This window comes from Arachis stenosperma, chromosome 3 (assembly GCF_014773155.1).
Source record: "Arachis stenosperma cultivar V10309 chromosome 3, arast.V10309.gnm1.PFL2, whole genome shotgun sequence".
Lineage (NCBI taxonomy): Eukaryota > Viridiplantae > Streptophyta > Magnoliopsida > Fabales > Fabaceae > Arachis > Arachis stenosperma.
In genome coordinates this window covers 12,360,484-12,381,063 of record NC_080379.1, presented here as the reverse complement: position 1 = coordinate 12,381,063, position 20,580 = coordinate 12,360,484, and the positions used below count along the sequence as shown (strand labels likewise).

At 29.8% G+C, this 20,580-nt stretch overlaps 1 protein-coding gene across 1 annotated transcript; it reads left to right on the top strand.

Moving 5' to 3' along the window:
- Positions 1–14,037: 14,037 nt before the first annotated feature.
- Positions 14,038–18,162, top strand: LOC130969204 (peroxidase 39-like). The gene is made up of 4 exons (XM_057894841.1): positions 14,038–14,344; positions 14,420–14,611; positions 15,141–15,303; positions 17,351–18,162. Exons 1-4 carry the CDS (start codon positions 14,135–14,137, stop codon positions 17,758–17,760), a joined length of 975 nt encoding a protein of 324 aa, XP_057750824.1. The 5' UTR covers positions 14,038–14,134; the 3' UTR covers positions 17,761–18,162.
- Positions 18,163–20,580: the final 2,418 nt, after the last annotated feature.

Genomic DNA, 20,580 nt, shown 5'->3' with positions numbered 1-20,580 from the left:
CCACTCCAACTCACAAAGCTCTTGGACCAGTCAATTCCTTGCTTCACCGAATCATCACTCATATTCTGACTCCCCAAAGCGGCTCACACAACCGAGTAACATTTTCTGACTGTCTCATATTGTTTGCTTTGGTTACCTCTACCCCTATTTGCTTTGGTTACATCATGATTAGGCACATGTGGGATTCTGTTAGAAGCACCAGAAAGGCTAACCTGCCTTATGGTATGTTTTTAACTAGAATCTTTGAGTACTTTAAAGTTGATTTGTTAAATGAGAAGGTAGAAAACGAGGTGTCTACAATCCGAGGAGGAGGAGCAACCAAGGAAACCAAAGGGCGAAAAACTGCATCGGATAGTGACCATGAAGGCAGGCCAGAATCTACCAAATCAATCAGATCCATCCAACAGATTTTGGGAGAATTTTCAAACATGGCAGACATGATGTTTCGATCTCACAAAGAGGCCCGCAAGCAAGCTTATGAGAATGAGAAAGCCTGGAAAAACTGCAAAGAAAGAGTCAACCTGATGCTGGAACATCTTACTAAGGATTTGGGAGATGATAGTGAAGGAGGCGCTGAGGAAGAAGACTTTCATCTCTCTGATGATTAGCATTTGTGTTTAATTCTGTTTGATATTGGCTCCATTAGGCTCAATCTGTTTTTTTTGTAGGAGCATGACTTGATACTCACTGCTCTAGGCATACTGAGATATACTTTCACTGTTTTATTTTAAATATTTTGCTATGTTAATCACATTTTGTGCAGGTGCCCCATGATGACAAAAGGGGGAGGAAATTTAGGTTCCAAAATTGAAATTGGAACGAAACAGGGGCTGGAAAAACAGGGGAACAGGGGCTGAAATTTTCACTTTTGAAAATTAATGATCACCCTTGTTCAAGGAATGCATGTAATTCATGATTACCCTTGTTCAAAGAATGTATGTTGTTATTGCATTTGTTTTTAATATGGTCATTGCTGTTTGAACTGCATTTGTTTATCATGATTAGTCTATTTGGCATTTGGTTTATAATGATGTTTGATTTATTTTGATGCCTGGCTGTTGATTCATCATTGATAAACTTGTTGGATTGAAAATTTATTTTTGGCAGTTCCTTTAATTTGTGTAAAAATATCAAAACTGCCTTATTTTGTTCTTCAAATATTTTTCATCATGTTGTTTTGCTCTGATATCCTAAACAGGAAAATGTTTGAAAAATATTTGGATACTTTTTGTATGTTTGAGCAGTAAATCAGTTTATGATAACAAATGAGTTTTGATTATCAATTAAAACTGCTCATAAATCAAGCATTTAGCATCATAAAATATGCTAAATAACATTGTTACTTGAAGCTTGATTTAAATGTTACAGGTTAGTGCTTCCCTTGGTAAAACTGCATATATTAAGGGGGAGCCATGTGACATTTTGAAAGGGGGAGAAATTCAAATCAAAGGGAGTATTCCTTACTCAATCTTTTAATTTCTTTCCATTTCAATTTTAATAATGTTTGTCATCAAGGGGGAGATTGATGAGTTTGGAAAACTCTTATTTAATTTTGATGATGAACAAACATTATTAAAATATTAAATTACAAAATTATTAATTTGATCTTAATTCTTATTTGCTTAATTAATAATTTTGTTGTGCAGATTTTTGTTGGGCCGAAACAAAAGAAAATTAACAAAGCCCAACTGTTGCAATTTTTGGTTCAGCCTTGTGTTTGTAATTGAGGCTAGTTATAATTGGGCCAGAATAAATTGTTGCAAGCCCAAACATATGCTTTCCATGCTTGATCCGAAAACAATTTTATCAGGAAAGCAAATGTTAACCAAATGGGCCAGCTTTGATCATAATGTCACAAGCCCAAATTATATTAAGTGATAATAGGTTCCATTCTTGGTCCGAAACAAAAGGAAAAATGAAAGCATAGTGCTTCCAACGGAACCAAGCCTTTAACCATGTGATGGATTTCAAAATCTATCACATTGTTAAATAATGCATGGGGAACATGAGAGAGAAAATTCAGATGAATTGATTGATGGCTATTATGTCAAACACGCCACTCTATGTTAGGGAAGTAAAAGCAAGCTATGCCTAATTAATTTGCTTAACCACTTTGCATTGCTTTTCTTCAGATTCTTTTCATTCTCTCTCATCTCTTTCTTCTTCTTTATTCGGTCCTTGTCCAGGAAACAATGGAAGAAATGTTCTTCAACACCGAAAGGAAGATGTTGCATGCGTCTAAGACCATCAAGCTAATGATGGCAAGAAAACATACTAAAAGAAAGATGAGCTGTGGCTGAGATTACCACCAAATGTGGTTAGATTTGGTGAGGTAATCTTGAGCCTTTCATGCTCAAAAAAGGATGCTGAAGATTCGGCCAAGAGGGAGATTCTTGAAGCATGGCTTGTCTTCGATTCTGATCAACCACCACAGGGAGTAGCTAGAGTGGCGAAGTGATGGTTGAAGGCAGAGATTGAAGCAGATGAAGTCATTATCATCATGAGGCATCAAGGGCCAGAAATCCATCTTGGAGAGGAAGCCAAGGATGGAGAGCTCGGATTGATGAAGGGTGATGATCAAGAAAGGACTAGAGGTAATTGCATGTTGGATTTAGCATGGTTATCTCTTCTCTCTCTGTGTGGCCGAACCGGTTTGTTGAAGGAGGAAGAAAGTTGGTTCGGTTTTTGGCTTCAAGTGTGGAGGCTTTCCTCTTCTTTAAAAAGGGGGAACAACCACTGTTTGAAGCAAGGAGAAAATTTGAGAGTGCAAGGCACAGAGTTCTCAGAGCTACCTGAGCTAACAGATTTCTCTTCTCCTTCAATGTATTCTGTTTTGTAATTTTTCTGTTTAATTTTGTCATGTCTTGAGTCTCATGGAAAAAAGGCAAACAAGTGAGGTTTGTATGAAAAAGCCATAGAGCGGAAAAAGGCAGAGAGTGCAAACTTAAAAGAAAAAGTCATAGATGTCTTAGAGGTCATTTGTTCATCTATGTTGTGCATCATGATTCTGTGGGAATCCCTTTGTAAGTTGGGTTAGCACTTTACAAGTTGTAATCAGATTGATTATAGTGAAATTCCATCATGGTTGTGATGGAGACTGGGTGTAGGCTGCACTGCACTTAGCAGCCGAACCAGGATATATCTTGGTGCAATCTTCTTCTCTTTCTACTCCATTTTTGTTTTCTACTACTCAGGAGCAAAAGCCAGAATTATCTCGTGTCAAGTGACGAGACAAAACAAAAAGTCTCGTGGCAAGGGACGAGACAAAACAGAGTTGCTCGTGTCCAGTGACGAGCAAAAACAGAAAAGTCTCTTCTGAAGGTCAGCAAGTGTTAGCATCGAAAAAGGGGGCTAAGATTCAACCCCCCCTTCTCTTAGCCACTGAAACCATCAGAGATTGAGTAGCTGGATAAAAGTACGAGAATATTGTCTGAAAATAATTCCCTTGTCCAGGCTCTCGGTAAAGAGCGCTTGGTTAGAGTGCGTGGCATAGGTTTTGGGCCAACACCAGGTCAACTCTTTCGTCCGAGTTTGTAGCTGTCAGTGGATAGAGCTCAAATAGAAGAGACCCAAAGGATGCTGTTTGAACTACAAGTGGAGGTGACGGCCAAGAAATTGAGAAGGAAGGTAGTGGAGGATGAAGTAGCAGTAGAAAAATTGAAAAGGAAGGCAATGGAGGATAAAATAGTAGCAGAAAAAACGAAGAGACAGGCATTAGAGAGTGTGCTGAGTTATGTAGTCCAACAGCAAGGTGAGAAGCTGTCACTAGACATCGCTGCACCGGTGAATTCTTTGGATGGACATGGCAGAAAATAGAAATTAGGATATATGTGATAGTTTATTTTTCAGTATATATTTTGTTTATGTTACTATACAGCATTAATTATTAGCTAAATACTTTACTTTTTTGGATGACTATTGAAATACTTTACTAATATTATAATAAATATGTTAATTTTTTTTTGCAGTTAAATATTCTTGAGTCTTTTGCCTGTAATATAATATAGAATTTTAGAGGGAAACGATAAGATTTTTAAAATAAAAAATACTCCATACGATTAAGAAATATTCCTAGGTTAATAAAATAAATCAAAATAAAAGTTCTGAATTAAAAAAAAGCGAGCGTTGATCAATTAGCGGCGATTTTAAACCGCCGCAAATAAATATCATATAAAACACATGAAGAAAATAGCAGCGGTTTAAATACGTCGCAAATAATATGGCTAAATTTCTTTTGTCGATTTTCGGCGGTTATAAACCGCCGCTAAACTAAGTAACGCAAAATAGTTGATTTGCTGTGGTTGCTGCCTTGCTGGAAACCACTACAAAATGTCATTCCCACCTCTTTATGCGTTGCGTTTGCAGTTTTGCTGGTGTTATATTTTCCGTTCCTGTTGTAATGATTACAGGATCTTTCAAACTTCACAAATATAATGGCACATAGCTAATTAAGAGATGAAAGTCATTAAACTTTCAAATGAAAACAAGTTACTCTCTTTTTCTTTGGAAAAAAAAATTTATTTGTGTCTTTTTAGTTATGTTATGTACAACATTTAAAACAATAATTATTTTTTATTGAAAAATAAAAATATCTCTAATATTATTTTTCCTATTAATATTTTATTATTCTATCTTTTTTTTTACTTAATAATAAAAGATATAACAGGTAAAATTTATTAATAATTTTTTAGAATTGAAAAATAATACTTATTGCAACAATTTTTTTTTTTAAAAAGAGAGATAATTTATATGATGAAATAGAGAAAATATATTAAATAGATTGACGCATTATATATGATAAAGGTATTGGTTTATGATGGTTCAAATAAACAATGTGAATATTCAAGATATATTACAATGCATATGACACTGTAGCCATAGCCACCCTGTAGCTTATAGCTTCATGTTCTTTCATCTGTTAATATATATTATATTATACGCTCCACTTTTGATGTTAAATTTAATGTGTCTAATTCCAAAACTTGTTTGTTTTGGTGTTTTTATCAAAGTAATCAAGTAGCCAGCTAGCTAGCGTGTTCGAATACGTTCATTCCAATTTCAATTCTGGAGAATGAAAATATGTATAATATATTTGGACAAGTTGGAAGTATTTGACCTAACTAAAAATGAAAGATAAAAGAACAATTAAGAAGTGGAAATGTATGCATATATTGTCCTTTAGCTCCACATAACGATTAATTAAGTAGTGTTTGAAGTCATATTATATCTATTATCTATTGAAAACTATTTAGATAAAAACGTTTAAAACGTTTTTTTTTTAAAAAATATTTTTTAGTAATTAAAATTTAATACATATAATCGATTAAATTGTATTATTTTTGTTAAAATTAGACCAGACAAATTAATTTGACCGAAAAATAGTTAATCAGATCTTGAATTGGTCTAAATTAATATTATTTTTTATAAACAATAACTATAATACCCTTATTATAAAAAATAACTAAAATACTCCTATTATATATATTGATTTTGAGAATACTAAATTCTAGTTTTTTACTTCTTTGCCATCATAGGGTTAGGATTTAGAGTTTTCAATATATATATATATATATATATATATATATATATATATATATATAGAGAGAGAGAGAGGAGTATTTTAGTCATTTTCTATAATAAGGGTATTGTAGTAATTTTCTATAAAAAATAATATTAATTTAGACTGGTTCAAAATTTGATTCACTATTTTTCGATTAAATTAATTTTTTTTAACCTAATTTTGACAAAAATAATCCGATTTAATCAATTATATGTGTTAAATTTTAATTAATAAAAAATATCTTTAAAAAAAAGACGTTTTAGACGTCTTTATCTAAGTGGCTCATTTATCTATCTATATATATATATATATATATATATATATATATATATATATAATTTTATAACCAAAATGTAACATATGTCAATTTTTCATTACAATTGAAATCAGATGTCCTTCCTACTAATTTTAGTATTTTACAACCAAAATGTATCACATGTCACTCCCTCATTGTAATTGAAATAAAATATTTCCCTCCAAAATTAAAGGGTTCTCCCCTCCTCCATCTTCCTTTCTCTATCTCCCTCATTCCTTCAACCACTCTATTTCTTTTATATATTATTATTTATTATCAATGACTAATTACGAATTTAACAATCAAAATATACAAAATGACATTCTTTAATTGTATTAAAATTAAATTAAAATATTAAAATTGAAATATACCTATATTATGTATCATATATTACTATTTAATTTAATAACTAAATGTGTCACATAACACTCTTATTAAAATTGAGAGAAAATATTTTTTTTCAAAATTAATAAACTCCAGGTTTCTAAATTCTCTCATCTACCTCTCTCTATTTTTCTATTTCTCTCTACCATTTTCACTCTATACATAATTTATATTTTATATTAGTAATTTGATAAATCAAAATATGTCATCCGATATTTTTTAATTCTAATTAAAATAAAATTTTTCTTCCAAAATTAACAAATTCTTACTCTAATTCTTCATTTTTATCTTTCTCTCTCTTTTTTTCTCATTCTCTATGGTTTCTATCTTTCTGTTCTACAGAAAACAAAATTAACAAAATAATATAATTCAAATAAAAAATATTATTATATATATATTTTTTTAGTTTTTTATTTAGTTTTAAATTTTCACCGCTTATTTTTTTAATCTATATTTTCATTTATCTTCTTTCAAATATTTATTACATATAATTTAGAAAAAATACTAACGTTATAATTAAAAGTTAGAATCAAGATTCAATTGTTTAAAAAAAATTAATTTTGAGTTAATTTTATAACTATCAATATAATTTTTGTATACTAATATCTAATTATATTTTTATATACAGAGAGAAAAAATATTATTTTTAAATAACAAGTATAAAAATTAATTATTTTTATTTGTGCAACTGACTTATTAACACCTAATTAAATGTAAAAGTATACACGTTAAATTGTTTCAAATTTTAGATAACGAATGTTAAGATTAATTATTAATAAAAAATTAAATTTTTTTATATAAAAATAATAACTAAAAATTTTATTATTTAATTTTATATCTACAGAGACTTTAGTCCTTTTAGTCATAGACTTTTATCAATCTATGATTTTTTTATAAAAGCAGTATAATTTTATAATTTTTTTGTGTCATGCATAATCTATATTATTAAGATAAAGTGGGCTGTAATTTTAAAAGTTTATATTTTCATAATGTTATTACGAGTAAAAATACTAGTATGATAAAAGTGGAGGCCTCTGAAGGTTGTGGTAGGTTTAGAGAAGGGGGTTGAATCTATGCCTTCCTTTTAAGTTGCTATTATGACCTTTTAAAATAAACTTTCAATTCTGATTCTGTTTGTACTCAGCAGAGAAAATTTATGAGACAGTTTATTTTTGTCTCATGAATATCAGAAAATAGAACGCAGCAGAGAGAAGAAAAGCTAACACCAGCATATATCCTGGTTCGGTTGCCTTGTGCTCTGCAACCTACGTCCAGTCTCCTCCACAACAATGGAGGAATTTCCACTATAGTTAAAAGTATTACATACACCAATTTCACACTGAAGTTCTAACCTAACTTGACATTAGCTATGCTAATACCTAACTATTCACTCTTAATGCTAACCCAACTAAGAAAAAGATACCTTATAGGTACAAGATACAAGACACTTAACCAACCTAAAGAAATCAGAAAATAACTCTAGGCTTTTCTCTCAAGTGTATCACTCAGCCTTTTTTCACTCATGTCTTTTACTTGAGCTTTCTCATAATACATTTTCTCACAAAAAATTATAGAAAGATAAACGTAGAAAAGTACATCACATTTTGTAAAACATGAAGGAGATTGACTTCATCAACAGCCTCTTCGCTATGTGCAAAATCAGATTTACAAACCTCATATACAGTTCTTCAGTATTGGCCGAATACTTCTTTGAAAGAAAGCAATATCCAAGAAGAGGAACTTCTTTGCAGAACACAACTCATCAAACTCTGATTTTCTCTCCTTGGTTTTGAATGAGCGGAAAGTCTTCTTTTATCTCCTTGCATGTTGCTTGGTTGCTCTCCCTAAGTCAACTCCTTGAGCCTTGAGCTTCACCAACCCAGCCGTTCACTTTTTTCCAGTAATCCTCATATTAGAAACTTTACTTCTGACTTCTCTATCTTGACTGAAAGGCATAAAACAGCAACCACAAAAGTCTTCTAATGGTAAACCAAATCTGAACCCTTAAAAACCAACTTGGTCCTCAAGACATGTTTGAGACCATGGATTTACAGCAGAGAGGAACATAAATCCTCTTTTCCATATAGCTCAAAATGGAGTGATAGAGAGTTGAAGATGAAGAGAAGAAAGTGTATTGCATGTAAAAAGAAATGGGTTACCTTTAACCTAAGCTTGATTTGGTTTGAAGTGGTTGATTAGACTTCTGAGCTTCAAGCTTGGACTTTCTCTTTCTTGCTTTTTTGATGATCACCTTAGGGAAGAAGCTTTCTCTTTCTTTTTCTCACTTTTCTGAGTTTGTGATTTGACATGGTCAGAGAAGAGAAGAACATTGAGTTGGTGAAAGCAAGTGAGAGGAATTTGAAATCAATTCGGACTTGGATCGGGTTCTACTCAAATTCAGCCCGTTGGTGCTTGCCTTTGCTTCTTTGAAGAATTGAGCTTGAGATGAATGACTTGGGCTTGTTTTATTTTCACTTACCATTTAGCCCACCAGCAGATATCTTTTGTTTAATGTTGGGCTGCTGCAACTCTTATTTTTGGCCTGCATCACTTATCCAAAATAATCAAAGCTGATTGGGTGATTAGCCCACTAATCAAATGTTTGTCATTATCAATTATATTAATTAATTTCTTAACTCAACAGCCTCTTACTAATTTCTTTGTTGTATTAAATATTTTAATTGCATTGGATATGTAATAATAAGAGTAAATATCCAAAATGATTCCTAAATTTCAAATCGCTATTCAATTTAGTCCTCGACTTTTTAAAATGACCAATTAAATCCCTGAAACTTGAAAAAGTGTATCTCCATTAGTTCCTTGTAGAAGTGTTGTCTAAACGTTGATGATGTGGCATTCCAGCTGTATGCTGATGTGTACCAAACTTGAATTTGATTCAAATTGATATCTAAAATTGCTTAATAATATCCAAATTAATCCATTTTCAATTATAAAACCCTAATTCCCAAATTATTGTCTTCTCTTCTTCGATCTCTCTGCTGTCTTCTTCTTTACTTCGTCCTCTCTGCTATCTTTCAGTTCATATTCATCCTGAACTACAATATCAGTACACTTATCTAAAAACTATTTTAATTACAAGTTAATGTGGTTGGATTAATTTTAAGTTCAACACATATTTAAATTTTATGTATCCTTGCAGGTTCGTCTATTAAGCTAAAATATATTTTCCAATTTTAAGAAGGTAACCATTGTCATCATCTTCAAGGTCTTAATATCAGTTTCTAAGTTTGTCATTTTTCAATTGAACTCATGCAAAATTTTTTGTGAAATGGGTGTTACACAAACTGGTTCTTCACCTCCATTAATCCAACAGAAAAAATTACAATGGATTCCATACTGCAAAGTAAAAAACACAGGTGAATCCAAACTCAAAGTAAAATATTAACATTTTCTTTAAAGTCATAACCTTACCTCATAGTTTAGACAACCATAAAATAGTCTATCAGAATTCTTTGTCGTCGTTGAGTACTTCATCACCATCCGAAGTCTGCAATTACAGAAAATGACGTTCTTACCTCCCCTGTTGCACATTCTTTTGCTGCCATAAGGTCTCTCTACAGAGTTAGTTGTTCCTACTTGAGCTACTTTAGCTTGTCTCTCCACCACCCATCATCACTCATGCAAACGAGAAAACAAGATGAACCAAAAGATAGTGGAGAGGTCGAAGAAGAGAAGAAGATAGCAGAGAGGTCGAAGAAGAGAAGAAGACAGCAGAGAGATTGAAGAAGAGAAGACAATAATTTGGGGGATTAGGGTTTTATAATTGAAAATTGACTAATTTAGATATTATTAAGCAATTTCAGGTACCAACTTGAATCAAATTCAAGTTTGGTACACATCAGTATACAGCTGAAATGCCACATCATCAATGTTTAGACGACACTTCTGTCGCAAGAGACTAACGGAGATGCACTTTTTCGAATTTCAGGGATTTAATTCTCCCAACTCAAAGTTACATTTGCCACAAATAAATTGTTGGGGCAAAAACACTGTCTTTGTTCATAATTAACTTTCAAAACTTCTTATTTTTAATTAAAATTTTTAAATTCGACAGAAAGTCATACCAATTGAAAAATAACTACATCTTTATAATGTCTTTCTAATTTATTGCTATCTGCATTACGCTTTGGTCAATGTTGGAAATAAGATTCTTTACGTTAGAACTTAGAAGTATGCATTTTCATATGTCTGCATGGCTAAATCTTAGGGTTCCTTTTGCCATTTTATTATGTGATTTTTAATTTAATTAGAACGACTTTATTACTTAGACAAATCATATAGTAATAATTAAGTGTTAGTTTGGATTGGCTTTTTTAAGGAAAAAAATACCTTTTTTTAAAAATAAAATATTTTTATTTAATTTAAAATCTATTTAAATACGGCTTTTTAAAAAAATGTTTTTATTAAAAAAATTAAATTATTTGTTTTTTTAAAAGCTAACAATACTTTATTTAAAAAAAAGTAGAAGCAAAAGACGTTTTTAATACTTGAAAATTCTTTTTTAAAAAATTTATTTAAATATAAAATAATTTTTATCGGTTAAAAAAATAAAAAAAAATAAGTATCTTTCAAAAGTCAATCCAAAGATACCTTGTTGTATAACGTTTAATTACTCAGTTTTGAACGTGCCAATGCAATCTTGAAATTATAGTTGTAAGTACCAATCATGAAGACATGAACTGCATGTGATGGAGTATTTGACTGCCCTTGTATAATCATACGCCAACTTTGTATATTCACACTTTTAAAAATGTATTTTGAATATTTATCATCTGTGTTAATTTGTGTATGTTAACATGATTTATTCTAGATGTGGATGTAGATAAGAGAAGTGTGTAAAAACTTGAATCTGAATCTGTTAAAGTAACTACATATAGGTTCATGCATGTAACCAACTCTCAGTGAACATAATGTTGATCAATAACAGAATCTTAACCAATTCTCTTTGATCTCTCGACCTTGTCACGGTTAAAATAGTCCTTTCCTTCTTCACTAATACTCTGCCCTCATCAAGAATAATACAGAGAATTCTAAGGTACTTAAGTGAAATTCAAAGGATTATATTACTATTATGTTACATATCTGTACAACAAAACAATTAATAATTAGTAATAGAATAACTATATAATAAACACAGCATGTTTATTCTCCAGCCACAGCCAGCAGCCACCATTGCTATAAGACAAAGTGCAATGCAAAGCAACTGTTCTTTTTTTTTATCCTATTATTTCATCATCAATTGGACATTGATTCAAACAAAAGAGAACAACAATTATATATATTATATGATTTGTTCTCAGGTAAATTAAATTACAAGCTAATACGGCCACCACGCGCCTAGCTAGTTGCTTGAAACAGAAATCCTGCCTTAATTATATGAATCTTTCTTTTAAAATAAATAAATATGTATGTGGTATTGAAGATTCAAGACTTTGGTGCAATTTCGTATGAAATTCAAGATATTACATTACTCTTGATTAATTAATTAGCTTTATATACATGCATAGATACATTGTTTTAATTTCCTTTTCATATACTTTGCTTAAAATAAATTCAAGTTAGATAATGTGTGTTCAGTTAGTTCTCTCCTATCTATCCTATATTCTTTGTTCGAATGTAACGAACTTAGCATGTTTAGAATATAACATGCATAAGCAAGAAATGTTGGTCACACACTCACACGGCACATGCTTCTCTCCACAACATTAGCACAAATCATCTCTCATCTCCCTATACATAGTTTTGACTTGCAATTTTTAAACCTTATCATTGTAATGCTTATACTTAACTTCACGTGTCTTGGTAACATGCCAACAAAGCAATCTTATCAATCAATCAAGTTGTCATTAACATACATTAGCAAAACACACATTGTTTAGACTTGAGATACATTTAACTAGGTTATTTTCTATAAAACATGAGTTTAATCTTCCTGTTAATATTAGCGGTGACTATTAACTTTAATTAAATTAGTCTAACATAACAAAAATTAGTTATAACTAGTACTATTCTAAATCTTATTTAACTTAATTGAATTTGATTCATGAAATGATTTAGATATATAGTATTCCTCTAATCTATCTTATACATGAATATAGATTTTTGACCCAAATTCTATTTGTATTTTAAATTTCTTGACCTAAATTTATACCTGGTCTATTAAAAAAAACATATATATTAGTTTCACTTAAACATAATATTTAATTCTTTCACATTTTATAATATCAAATATTATTTATATATTATTAACAAATTGAATTATTAATTTGATGACACTAAGTAATAATTATGCAAAAGAAAAGAATTTACGTTTAAATTTCCACTCAATATATTAGCTTTTTGTAAAAACAATAATGAGAGTAAAAATATAACAATGTTAATTATGCTAGCTGCACATAAAAAATAACTACAAAATTAATCATAAATATAAATATATATTAAAATGTAAAATATACAATTAAAATAAATTAAATAATATATATATATACACAAATATATAATAACTAAATTTTTGTTTTTGGTGCACATATTTTTGAAATCTAATTGTTAATTATATGTTCTCTAAACTTTCTCTACAAAGAAGAGACCATTAATCAAATAGTAATTTAGAACACTAGAGGTTAATTAAGCTAGCTGCTCTCTTAATTAGCTTGAATCCTACCTCTAAATGTACAGAATTATTTAATTACTCTAATATAATGACCTCAATTACTAAAGTAAATTCCCGGATATCCTACTATATAATTTGTCTGTATCTTTGTCATCCTCTAAATATTAATGTATTTAAAATACATGAATGATTAGGATTATACAACTGTATGTGTTGTTCACCAACTCCCATAATTTGTGTTATATGTTCTCATTTCTTATCCTAATGTGTCCACCATGTGTATCAACAGGAAGCTAAGTTAATTTAATCCAAACAAGCGATGTCTCAACTGTGTGATATGATATTGAAGGTCCATTGGCACATTAGAGAAGTATCAGTCAACTCTCTATTTCCCTTAATTAAAAGCCAAATTAAATTAAATTAATTTGTTGTTAGAACATGCACATCAAATCCTCCAAAGCACATATATTAACCACCGCAAGAAACTCTACTAAACATTATATAAAATTTGAAGCTATATATATACAACGTCCAAAAAAGAACGTGATATGGCAAGTTTGATTATTAAACAAATTAAGGGTGAATTATTATTCGTTGTAACTTGTAAATTATAGCTTGGACGTGTAACGAAGGGTTTAGAAACCCATATACTACAGTACTACTTGTTGGAATTTTCAACTTAATGATCCTATAATAGAAAAAGGACATGCTGCCTAATTATTACACACCAAATTATTTTATGCACACAAATTATATATGTTTTTTTTTAATTACATTTGGTCATGCATATCACTGATATTATGTGACTTTATTTATAATAAAAAATAACAAATATAAAGATTAAATCATGTATATCTGTACTAACCATTTATGAAATGACTAAATTTGTTTAATGATGTATAATTATGCCATAAAAAATACTGCAAAAAAATTCATATAAAATATGATTGACTAATAGAATTAAAAAAAAAAGAAGGTTACTCTGGCTTATAATTTATATATTATTGGACAGTTAAGATTATTATTATTATTACTTGAAAAGATTGATGAAGTAACATGAGGCATTACCTTAGCACATGTGAGATAGCTAGCAGAATAATAGACCATTTCAAAATTCCATTCAATATGTGAAGAGTTAAGAGCACTATATATATAAACCAGTGGAGAGGGAACTTGCAAGAAACAACTTAATTAAAACAGAACAATAATCTTCCGTTTATTAAATATCTATCTTTATAGTTACATTGCCATCAAGTACACGAAAATGGGAAGCCATAGCTACATGAAGGTTTGGATCGTTTGCCTAATAGCATTAATTGGAGCAACACATGCTGAATTGGAACTTGGTTTCTATTCCAAAAGTTGCCCAAATGCAGAGAAAATAATTTCGGACTATGTTAATGAGCATATCCATAAGGTTCCATCACTTGCAGCACCACTCTTAAGAGTTCACTTCCATGATTGTTTTGTAAGGGTATGTATGAACTTTCTTCATCTATCATTGTTTGAATAATGCATGCATTAATATAATGTAGCGGGTTGTGTTCAGGGGTGTGATGGATCAGTGCTTGTGGCGTCAACAAAGAACAATCAAGCTGAAAAGGAAGCACCTCCAAACCTTACTCTAAGAGGGTTTGATTTCATTGAAGACTTAAAGAGCGTTCTTGAAGCTGAATGCCCTGGAGTTGTCTCTTGTGCTGATATTGTTGCTTTAACTGCCAGAGACTCTATTAGTGCTATTGTAAGTCCTTTTTCATTCTATACCATTTTCTTTGTACCTATATTTATCAGAAGATGAGTGTTAGATGCCAGCAATTTTTGTGATTTTTAGCCATTAAGTAATCATCAATAATGATTTTAATGGTGTAAGATTGGTGTGAGATTTTATCCAATGATTCACTTTTTTTTGCCAATTACATGCTGACCAGAATTTAATAAAGTTGCTGATCTAAACTTTTTCTTATCAAAATTTTAAACACATAAATCAATACAGTTTGAATCCACATCTTTTCAAATTTGTCTATATGAATTAGTAAAATTTATTTATTAAGGATAATTTAGTATTTGTATCGATCAAATAATAATAAAAAATATTAAAAATTACTGGCTCTCAAAAATTTCACATTATATATTTTAGAGTAATATTAGGAATCAACATTTTTAATCAACTTTATTCTAAATTCTAAATTTGGATAATATTTGGCTAATTAAAAGTTAGTTTTGTGTAAGCAATAAATATATGAGGCAATAACCTGGAAGCATTGATGCAGGGGGGACCTTATTGGAATGTTCCAACAGGAAGAAGGGATGGGCTGATCTCTACTGGAGCCTTGACCTTACAATTCCTTCCAGCTCCATTTCACAACCTCACCACACTCATTGCACGCTTTCGCCAAGTTGGACTCGATATCAAAGATCTTGTCGTGCTCTCTGGTAATTCATGCAAAATCCAATTTTTTCATCATTTTTTGCGTTATCATGCATAAATTAAATTGCCAAAGTAGTAGTTTTTAATCTTTTCACATTAAAAAGAACCCTGGACAAAATATTATAGTTAGAAATTTAAAAGATCAAGATTCAACGATTTTTTTGGTGACTCGATTCAACAAATTATAATAAAATAATATCTTTATACATAAAAATTGATATTGGCTTAATCAATTTATTGTTTAATCGGTTTTTACACGATCAAATTCTTAAATTCAATAAACCTAAATAAATTATTAGTTTTTTTTCATAATTTATTAAATTGACTATTTCAGTCTGATTCTCCTAAATCCTAATTATGGTATTGGAATATCGTCTTAGTTCACTTAAATAAAAAAAATAGTTAACAAAAAAATCAGTCAAAGAATAGGTATAATCAATAAAAATTAATAAAATAATTGAGCCGATTAAAAACTTGATTTACTTAAAAAAAATTTTTTCAAATATAATTTTTTATATTTCTAATCTTAAAATTCGAAAAATTACAGTATTAGAAAATTTTTTTTAATAACAGACCTCTTATTTTTTAAGAGTAAAGTATCGTTTTTGTCCCTAACGTTTGGGGTAAGTCCCAAAGTTGTCCCTAACGTTTCAATCGTCCTATTTAAGTCCCTAACGTTTCAAAATTGACTCAATGTTGTCCTACCGTTAGGGATCCGTTAATAGAATTAACGGCGGGACAAAATTGAGACAATTTTAAAACGTTGGGGACAAAAACGATACATAGAAATAAATTTTAATTTTATCCTTCAATAATATTAATTTTTACTGTACATAATATTCAATCGTTTTTTAAATTACAGTTAATCACATTATTTTTATTTTAAATAAATTAATTTTGTTATAATTTTATTCTTAAAGTAATGTAATTTTTTTATAAATAAATAAATTTTACACTTTCATTATTTAATCACATTACTTATAATTTTTTAATAATTTTACATTTAAAGTAATGTAATTTTTTTTATAATAAATAACTTTTACACTTTCATTCTAAATAATATAATTTACTTCATTACTTAATCACATTATTATATTTTTTTAATTTTACACTTTCATTCTAAATAAATAAATTTTTATAATTTTATGCTTAAGTATTGTAATTCTTTTATAAATAATAAATTTTATACTTTCATTCTAAATAATGTAATTTACTTTCATTACTTAATCACATTACTTATAATTTTTTTTATAATTTTACACTTTCATTCAAAATAAATTAATTTTTTTATACTTTTACTCTTTCATTCTAATAATGTAATTTTACTTTCATTACTCAATTACATTACTTATATTTTTTTTTATAATTTACTTTCATTCTATTCATATTACATTATTTATTTAGAATAAAAGTGTAAAATTTATTTATTTATAAAAAATTACATTACTTTAAGTATAAAATAAAAAAAATTTTATTTAGAATAAAAGTGATGTGATTAAGTGTAATGTGATTAAAAATAATTGAATACTATGTAGTAAAAATTATTATTATTGAAGAATAAAATTAAAATTTATTCTATGTATCATTTTGTCCCAACGTTTTCGTCCTATTTAAGTCCCTAACGTTTCAAAATCGTTTCAATTTTGTCCCGCCGTCAATTTTATTAACGGATCCCTAACGGTAGGACAACATTGAGTCAATTTTGAAACGTTGGGGACTTAAATAGGACGATTGAAACGTTAGGGACAACTTTGAGACTTACCCCAAACGTTGGGGACAAAAACGATACTTTACTCTATTTTTTAATTAGTTGGCTACCCTTCTAATTAGTTTTCTAGTAGAACTACAGTTTTACTAAGAAACCAACTAAGAGGGTAACCAACTAGAACCAACAAATTAAAAAATAAGAGGTATGTTATTAAAAAAAAAAAAAAACCCTTTCACTATCCTAGTCTTTCCAATTTCAAAACTAAAGATACAAAAAATCCTAAAGTTTTTCAAAAAATCTTGTGTTGTATGTGGATACAAATAATAGTTCCCTAATTTTGTCAGGTGCTCACACCATTGGCATTGGGCACTGCTCAACAATCGCAACACGACTTTACAACTTCACCGGAAACGGCGACGCTGACCCAACGTTAGACCCCAACTACGTTCAAAATCTCAAGACTACAAAGTGCAAGAGCATCGCAGACCAAACAACTTTGGTTGAAATGGACCCTGGAAGCCGCAACTCCTTTGATCTCGGCTATTATAAGCAGGTTCTAAAGAGAAGGGGTTTGTTCCAATCTGATTCTGCTTTGTTGGATAGCGTTGCCACCAGGGACATTATCAACCATGAGCTTACTTCTACTGACACCTTCTTTAGGGACTTTGCTCTTTCAATGGAGAAGATGGGAAGGATTGGTGTCCTTACTGGGACACAAGGAGAGATCAGAAAGATATGTTCAAGAATCAATTAAAAAAAAAATTAACTATTACAAGTTTCATATGTCTAAAAAAATAAACGTTAATGGTTATAAGTGACAAATACCTTACATTTTATTTAGAGAATATATTTTTTAGAGATATGAGACTTGTAATATAAAAAAAATTATCTTATCATAATTTATACATTTCACTGTCTATCAAAGTTTGATAAACCGTGAAAGAATGGTTTATTTTTGTTGCAAACATTGTGTTGCAACAAGTGCAACAGAATAATTATTGGTAAAACATGCTTGAATTGTATGGTATTCTTTCCTCTTCAATACTGTTTCTTTCTTTTTTTGGGGTTTGGTTATCTATTCTAAGGCATCTATGCAAGTGGTATCATCAAATATATAGTATAAGATATATACTATACGGTTTGGGATGTGTGTATATTTCTTTTATGGATGTATGTTGTGGACTTGTGGGTATATGTTTGGTTGATATATTAGATAGTTTTTTTTTTCTAATAGGTTTTGATGGAAAAATAATTTTCTTGTGGAAAAATAATTTTCTTGTGGTAATAATAAGAAGCAAATTTGAGAGGGAAAATAATTTGCTGTTATTTAGAGCCTCTCATGCTGAAAAGTTATTTTTTAGTAAGTCAAATCATCTGTTCAGTTATTTTATCTGATTTCTCTTCTCATAAAATCATTGTTACTGTCTCGTAATGTTATTATTTTATTTTTTCTAAATAAGTAACATAAAGTTAAATCTTAAAGTGATTTTTAATATTCACGAAATATATTAATTTCGCTCTTGACTTACCACTTATATTTTTTATGTTTTTGAGATTAAAAAAATGCATTTAATTAGTTCCTTACTTCATTTTCGGTCAATTTTGTTACTTCATTTTCGGTCGATTTCGTTGCTATCAATAGTAACATGATAGTGACATGACAAATGAGTACCACGCTAGGCAACATAAAATGTTATCGTATTAATTTTGGCGCTAAATTTTTCAAAAATGATATTATTTCATGAAAAAGAGAGTTAAAACATTGAAACTCCAGAGCAAAATGATATCTTCATCTTCTTCTCAACTAAAATATTTTGTGCTCGAAATCTTGGAGTCTGTGAGTGCTCCTTAGGGTTTATTTGGTGAAGCGATTTGGGTTTTTTGAGTTCATTGATATTCTATTCATCATTGCCATTAGTGATTAAAATCGTTGAGGAAAATAAACAAGATTTTTTTGTAAAATCTACTGACATAATGGTAAGTGTGTAGCAGATAAAATTAATTTTTTTCATCTTTTTCAATTTAAAAGTATATGTCATTGTGGTTGTTAGTTCGGTGTTTTGTATAGGTTGATGAAAATATTTTAGAAGTAGATTATTAGCTAGAGTTTTTGTGTCTTGTGTGGGTAAGGAATTTTTAGTATGTTATGTTTTAATTACTAGTATGTATGTAGCAAAGTTAAGAATTAACATAAAAGAACTCAATAATAACTTTTATAGAAAAACTCACATTGTAATTGAAATAGATGGATATCTATTTTAGACCACCGGAGCACAGGATGTTAAAAAAAGAGAGAAGCAATAAGATAAATTGCTATTACAATTAGGATTAAAAAGAAAGATAAGAGATCAAATTGAGTCAAAAGAGTTTCAATTGTTAGCTTATTTAACTACTATACATTCTAGAGTGTGACAAGTCATTGACAATGGAAACGAAATTAGTCAAAAATAAAGTAAAGGATTAAGTAAACGAAATTAGACAAAAATAAAGTAAAAGACTAACTAAGTACTTTTTTTTTTAATCTCGAGAACATAAAGAATTTAATTAATGAGAAATAAAATTAGTATATTTCATGAATCTTAAAGACTATTTTAAAATTTAACTCAAGTAAGATGATATATCACTATTTTACAATTAAAAAAAAGTAAAATAGATGATAGTAAGGACAATTTACATAAATAAATTGTTTGTCCTTTAAATTTACGCAATTGCATTCTTTTAAACATGAAAACACAAATATATTGTTTCAGACATCTATAGAAATCGCTACTGGCAGTAGTAGCGATGGTTTCAGTGGCTAAGAGAAGGGAGGTTGAATCTTAGCCCCCTTTTTTGCTTGCTAACACTTTCTGGTCTTTGAGGAGACTTTTCTGTTTTTGTCTCGTCCCTAGCCACGAGACTTTTATTTTTGTCTTGTCACTTGGCACAGGATATTTTTTATTTTAGCTCCTGTGCAGTAGAAACAGAAATAGAGTAGTAGAGAAAGAAAATTACACCCAGATATATCCTGGTTCAGCTGCTAAGTGCAATGCAGCCTACATCCAGTCTCCATCACAACAATGATGGAATTTTACTATAATCAACCTGATTACAAACTATAAAGTGCTAACCCAACTTACAAGGGGATTCCCACAGAATCATGAAACACAACATAGATGAACAAAGGAACTCTAAGGACATCTATGGCTTTTTTCTTTTAATTTTGCACTCTCTTCCTTTTTTCGCTCTATGACTTTTTCATACAAACCTCACTGTTTGCCTTTTTCCATGAGACTCAAGACATGACAAAATTAAACAAAAAAATTACAAAACAGAATATATTGAAGGAGAAGAAAATATGTAAGCTTAGGTAGCTATGAGAATCTTGTGCCTTGCACTCTCACTGCTTACTTCTAACTCCTTAAATCAAACCGTGACTGTTCACCCCTTTTATAGAGAGGAGAAGCCTTCACAGTTGAAACAAAAACCAAGCTTAACTTCTTTTCCTTCAAACAAAACTGGTTCGGCCAAAGAGAGAGAGTAGGTAACCCATGCAAAATTCAACATGCAAATACCTCTAGTTCTTCCTTGGTCA

Coding starts and splice junctions, on each gene's coding strand:
- LOC130969204 (XM_057894841.1), top strand. CDS start 14,135: ATGGGAAGCCATAGCTACATGAAGGTTTGGATCGTTTGCCTAATAGCA. Junction 14,345..14,419: donor TCCATGATTGTTTTGTAAGG/GTATGTATGAAC, acceptor GGTTGTGTTCAG/GGGTGTGATGGATCAGTGCT. Junction 15,304..17,350: donor AGATCTTGTCGTGCTCTCTG/GTAATTCATGCA, acceptor TAATTTTGTCAG/GTGCTCACACCATTGGCATT.